Source organism: Oxyura jamaicensis, chromosome 4, assembly GCF_011077185.1.
Source record: "Oxyura jamaicensis isolate SHBP4307 breed ruddy duck chromosome 4, BPBGC_Ojam_1.0, whole genome shotgun sequence".
In the NCBI taxonomy this organism is placed as follows: Eukaryota; Metazoa; Chordata; class Aves; order Anseriformes; family Anatidae; genus Oxyura; species Oxyura jamaicensis.
The window spans coordinates 9,859,173-9,864,929 of NC_048896.1; the positions used below are offsets into that span (position 1 = coordinate 9,859,173).

Sequence of the window (5,757 nt, forward strand, 5' to 3'; positions counted from 1 at the left end):
GCCCCGCGCCCCGCGCCCCGCCGGCTCCCCACGGCCGGCTCCCCAGCCCCGCAGCCCCGCAGGGTCGTCGCGTCCCAGCGCGCCGCGTGGCCTCGCTCCCTGCTCGGCGGCGGGACCTTGGAGTGGGCTGCCAGCCCGGTTAATGGTTGACAGGCTGTTTGCCTTCCCCGGCTGCACTTTTACACTGCTGATCCGGCTGCTCACCACCCCCCTTCTCCCCAGGAACAGCCGACAGCCCCAAGGGGCGCGTCGCGGGTGCCGTGTCCCCATGGGGAGAGCGGGACGGGGCCACGGTGCCGCAGTGTCACAGCATCGCGGTGCGTGTGCCTGGCTTAAACACGTGGCAGGGAGGATGCTCCCAGACAAAGGGTGCAGCCAAGGGGACCCCACGGGGGGGTTTCAGCTCCCCCAGGGTGCCGCAGTGACCCCTGGAACACCCCCAGGGGATGCTTGGCGGCAGCGACGGGGTGGGTGCCTCGTGGGAGTGTGTTGGACACACCTGTGGTGTTTGCTCAGCAGGGAGCAGGTCCTGGAAAGCACTGAGCTGTTTGGGAGGGGGTGGGTGGCGCGGCGGGTCAGTATAAAGTCCAGGTGCTCTGCTGTGCACTTAGGACACGGCGCTGGGAGCCTTTCTGGGAGCAAGCCCCACGTGGAGGTGAGAGCAAGGCGGGCACCGCACCGGGGAGGCTTCCACAGCCCCCAGCTGGGGACCCCGGGGGAGATGTTGGGGTCTCACCGTGGGGTCCAGCGAGAGCAGAGCTGGGGTGGGACGGGGGGAGCAGGGTGAGGAGCAGAGCAGGGCCTTTGCCCACCACGATTTGCGCAGCTCCTGGTCTGAGTGCTCGCACCCTGGGCTGCGGGATAGGAGCCATCAAGGGTGGCTTTGCTGCCTGCCACCTCCTTCAGCTCGGCCATGCCAGCAGTGCCATGGGGCCCTGAGCTGGAAGCTCTTGCTGTGTGTGGCTGCTCCCTACCCAGGGCTGCCCACGGGGGCCATTCACAACCCCACGGGTCCCACGGACGCTCAGTGCTGTGCTGGGGAGCAGCCAGCCCCCAGCCCAGGCCGTGGTGCCATCCATGCGGACAGGCACGTGGCTGGGCTCAGCTCTGCGTCCTGGCACGTGTCTCAGGCCCTTCCCTGCTCACCATCCAGGGAAGTGAGCGTCCCCAGGGCCATGTTGGGACTCTCCCACCACCGTCGCCGCCAGCGCGGGGTCCTGGCTGTCCCATCGGTGGCACCCAGCCATGCAGGTGGCCGCCATCCCGTGCGATGCCTGTGGCAGTGGGCACCCCCCCGGCCGGCAGCCGTGGGGCCACATCCGTGCTCGGCGCGGAGCAAGGTGGGAGCGGGAACGCAGCACACAGGCACTTTGTTTGGCTGGGGTGGGCGGAAGTCAGGGCGTTGGATCTGAATGCTAAAGTGTGTTGTTCAGGGGCCCATAAAGGCCCCATTGTATGTAAATAGTTTATAAGGCAGCATATGACCTCCAGTGCAGGGCAGTGGTGGACAGAGACGAGGGCAGGCGGAGCAGAGCTCTCCTGCTGGAGACATGAGACCTTAGAGGGGCCTTTGGGGGCGGCTCACGAGGACCCTTCCTCACCAGCAGGTATGCGCCATGGGGCACTCTGCGCCGGGGCCAGCTGGCAGGTCCTGGCCCCCAGCCTTGGGCTGGCCTCGTGCCCAGGTGGGGAGCAGCCCCCGGGGCTGCTCGGTGCCAGTGCTTGGGGTGCGGGGTCACCCCAGGCAGGGATGGTGCCGAAGGAGGGAGGCAATGCATAGCTAGCTGCCCATGGGGACACCGTGCCCGGGGCTGTGGGGCGATGAGTGTGGCAGCGCAGGACAGGGAGGTGCTGGGGCAGAGCTCAGCACTGGGTGTGGATGGGGGTCCAGGAGCTTTGCCCCTATCCTCTGCAGTAGCCGCAGGTGGGGAGCCTGGTGCCAGCATGGGGTGGCAGGGCAGGAGCGGGGCCCCTCGGCTGCCTTGTGACAGAGGTGACAGGGGCTCTTCTGTCCCCGGCCCTTGCAGGGGGAGGCAGAGAGGCCCCGCAGCCGGAGCCAGCAGCAGCTCTTGGCCGCCAGCTGGGAGCCCTTTGCCCCCCCGGCCATGACTGGAGTGGCGGGGCAGCCCTCCCCCATCCAGACGAGGAGCAGCCGGGGCAATTTGCTGTCCCGGGAGCACGCAGAGCCTGCTGCCCGCTCCCTCGTCCCAGCTCCACACTCTGCTGCCACCCCCGGAGCTGGGCTGGTGGCATGGGGACGGCAGAGCCATGAGGCTGATCTCCTGCCTGCTGCAGGCAAAACGCTGCCCTGAGCTGCTGTCCTGCTGTCTGTCCGTCCTGCCGCCCGCCTGGGAGGTCCCTCTCAGCCCGGGGACCTTCCCCCTCCTAACGCCGCTTCTCGCTCCCGCAGGCGTGAGGAACGATGAACTGGGCCGGCCTCTACGCGGTGCTGAGCGGGGTGAACCGCCACTCCACTGCCATCGGGCGCATCTGGCTCTCCGTCATCTTCATCTTCAGGATCATGGTGCTGGTGGTGGCGGCCGAGAGCGTCTGGGGGGACGAGAAGTCTGCCTTCACCTGCAACACGCAGCAGCCAGGCTGCAACAGCGTCTGCTACGACCACTTCTTCCCCATCTCACACATCCGCCTGTGGGCCCTGCAGCTCATCCTCGTCACCACGCCAGCCCTGCTGGTGGCCATGCACGTGGCCTACCAGCAGCACCAGGAGAAGAAGCTGCTGATGATGACGGGGCACGGGGACGCCAAGCACCTGGAGGAGGTGAAGAAGCACAAGATACGCATCGCGGGCTCGCTGTGGTGGACGTATGTCTTCAGCGTGGTCTTCAGGCTGCTCTTCGAGGCAGTGTTCATGTACATCTTCTACATGATCTACCCGGGCTACCAGATGGTGCGGCTGGTCAAGTGCGAGGCCTACCCCTGCCCCAACACCGTCGACTGCTTCATCTCCCGGCCCACCGAGAAGACCATCTTCACCGTCTTCATGCTGGTCACCTCCAGCATCTGCATCGTGCTCAACATGGCCGAGCTGGTCTACCTGGTGGTGCGGGCCTGCGCCCGCCGGGGCCGGCAGAACTCCAACCCCTCATCAGGGAAGGGCTCTTTCTACGGGCACAAGCTCTCCGAGTACAAGCAGAACGAGATCAACCAGCTGCTGACGGAGCAGGACGGCTCCCTCAAGGACATGCTGCGCCGCAACCCCGGGCTGCAGGAGAAGGGCGACCGCTGCTCCACCTGCTAAGGCCCACGCCGCAGGGGCTGCAGCCCTCGGCCCTGCCCCACAGCCTCCCCCCAGCCCCAGGGGGGGCCCCACGCCGCCCTCAGCCTGAATACAGCACCCCCCGGTGCCAGCCCTCCCGGACAGCGAGGAGGGCACGGCCGCTGCTGCGCGCTCGGGCCATTAAATCTCCGTTCTCAGGCGCTGCCTCCCTGCTTTCTGCTCCGGCTGGGATGTGCCGGGGGCTGCGGTGCCAGCATGGGGTGCCCGCCCCTGCCCGGCCAGGCAGAGAGGAGAGGAGCGGGTCTGGGTGCAGCCAGGCTCCTGCCACCCACCTCTGGGGATGCTTCCCCATGCACGGGGCCGGCCGGCCCCATACGTGGGTGGGGGATGCTGGGGCCTGGGGGGCTGTGGTCCCTGCATGGAGCCCTGGCAGCACGCGTGCGGGAGCAGTGACCCTCTGGTGGCATTGAGCACTAGCCCCTGCAGCCCCAAGTATATTTAGAAAGGTACCCGGACCAAAAATAGAGGGGAAAAATTTCCCCCAGTGGCTGCTTCATCTGCCAGTCACAAAGAAAGCCAATGGGGCCCGCAGCTGCATCACGCCCTGATAACCCCGTGCCCGCTGTCGGGTGGACAGACGGACAGACGGAGCCGGGCGGACCTGTCTGCACCCCGCTGCGCACTGGGAAGGGGCCTCGCAGCACCCTGCACCCCTGCGCAGGAGCTGACGGCGTGGGAGCACCGGGCTGTGCCCCGCGCACCCACAACGGTGAGGGGTCCCCATGCCGGCACCGCGCTGTGCCCCGCAGTGGCCATGGCCACCTTGCTGGGGGCTGCTTTCTGACGGAAGCCTTTGCTCCCGCCGCCCTCCCCGGCCAGGTCAGGGTGTCCCATGGGACGCGAGGTGGGGACAGCCCCAGCTCAGGGCCCCGCATGTCCGCCCGGGGGCAGGGTCGCGGTTGGGCAGCTGTCCGTGTGTCTGGAGCGCGGCTGTCTTGCAGGGCGCAGTGCCGCGCGCCATGGGGGACTGGAGCCTGCTGGGGCGGCTGCTGGAGAGTGCCCAGGAGCACTCCACGGTGGTGGGGAAGGTGTGGCTCACCGTCCTCTTCGTCTTCCGCATCCTGGTGCTGGGGGCGGCCGCCGAACGGGTCTGGGGCGACGAGCTGGCTGGCTTCTCCTGCGACACGCAGCAGCCCGGCTGCCAGAACGCCTGCTACGACAGCACCTTCCCCCTCTCCCACCTCCGCTTCTGGGTCCTGCAGATCATCTTCGTCTCCACCCCCAGCCTCGTGTACTTGGGACACATCCTGCACCTGGTGCACCTGGAGGAGAAGGCGCAGCAGCGAGCGGTGGCACGGGCTGGCGGCGGGGCCAGGCGGCAGCACCCCAGGCAGCCCCCGCTCCAAACGGGGGACATGCGGGGCCGGGTCCAGATGCGGGGGGCCATCCTGAGGACTTACGTCTGCAACGTTGTCTTCAAGGCTCTCTTTGAGATGGGCTTCATCGCGGGTCAGTACGCCTTGTATGGGTTTGAGCTGAAGCCCCTCTACACCTGCAGCCGCTGGCCCTGCCCCAACACCGTCAACTGCTACATCTCCCGGCCCACCGAGAAGACCATCTTCATCCTCTTCATGCTGGGGGTGGCCTGTGTGTCCCTGCTGCTGAACCTGGTGGAGATCTACCACCTGGGCTTCACCAAGTGCCGGCAGGGACCGCATCCCAGGTCCCAAGTCCTGCCCGGCCCTGGTGGCCCTACAGAGCCCCGCAGCGCCCGTGTCACCTTGCCTGGTGGCGGCAGCCTCACGGATGGCAGCAGACCCCACCACGGCCTGGCACCCCTGGGGAAGGCTGGCGCGTGGCTGGGGGTGGCCAGCGGGTCCCGCGGGAAGGCGCGAGTGGGGGACCTGGCGGTGTGAACGCAGCCGGCATGTTGGGATGCTCAGGGATGGGCGATGCGCAGGCTGCCGTGGTGGCCATGGCTGTGGTTCCATCTCAAGGACCTGCCAGGCCCCACAGCACAGACCCCATGGCCAGTGCAATGTCCCAGGAGCAGCAGGACCAGGCTGGGGCAGGGGCAAACACCGCTAGCCCAGCCCATCAGCCCTGGGGAGCAAATAAACACTCAATGCAACTCATCTGACTCGTGCTCTGCCCATGGGCACCGCGGCATTGTTCCCTGACCGTCTGTCCCACAGATAGACCGAGTGGCCCCGAGAGCTGGGACAGGGCCACCACGATGCTGGGCTGTGGCCCCGCAGCTGAGGAGGGGACAGGAGGAAGCACAGGCAGCACAGCAGGGGTGGGATGGAGAGGAGGGAGATGGGTGGCAGCAGCAGGACACGCACCTGGCTTTTCCATCCAGGGCCCTTGTGCCCCACAGAGCCTTGCAGCACCTTTGGGAGAGGCCAAGCCCGCAGAAGGGAAGGCCCCAGCCCCACAACGCTGCTTGGGGCTGGGGGTGCACAAGGGGCTGCACGGCAGGGCCCACCCTGCCCCTAGGGGAAAGCAGGGGCTGCCCG

The 5,757-nt window shown here is 67.6% G+C and overlaps 2 protein-coding genes across 4 annotated transcripts; both read left to right on the forward strand.

The window, feature by feature from the left end:
* The first annotated feature begins 498 nt into the window (after positions 1-498).
* GJB1 (gap junction protein beta 1) lies at positions 499-3,437 on the forward strand. 3 transcript variants are annotated; one of them, XM_035325968.1, is made up of 2 exons: positions 499-655; positions 2,411-3,437. In XM_035325968.1, the coding sequence occupies exon 2, from the start codon at positions 2,423-2,425 to the stop codon at positions 3,257-3,259; it is 837 nt and encodes a 278-aa protein (XP_035181859.1). In that variant the 5' UTR covers positions 499-655; positions 2,411-2,422; the 3' UTR covers positions 3,260-3,437. The 3 variants fall into 3 exon arrangements, with proteins under 3 accessions (XP_035181859.1, XP_035181860.1, XP_035181861.1); XM_035325969.1 differs by having other exon boundaries at positions 547-666; XM_035325970.1 differs by lacking the exon at positions 499-655 and adding an exon at positions 1,482-1,607.
* A 153-nt stretch (positions 3,438-3,590) lies between these two features.
* On the forward strand, positions 3,591-5,373 carry LOC118166802 (gap junction alpha-3 protein-like). Its single transcript, XM_035325967.1, has one exon. It carries the CDS (start codon positions 4,021-4,023, stop codon positions 5,152-5,154), a length of 1,134 nt encoding a protein of 377 aa, XP_035181858.1. The 5' UTR covers positions 3,591-4,020; the 3' UTR covers positions 5,155-5,373.
* Positions 5,374-5,757: the final 384 nt, after the last annotated feature.

Excerpts from the sequence above, each read along its gene's own strand:
- GJB1 (XM_035325968.1), top strand. The coding sequence starts at position 2,423 with ATGAACTGGGCCGGCCTCTACGCGGTGCTGAGCGGGGTGAACCGCCAC.
- LOC118166802 (XM_035325967.1), top strand. The coding sequence starts at position 4,021 with ATGCCGGCACCGCGCTGTGCCCCGCAGTGGCCATGGCCACCTTGCTGG.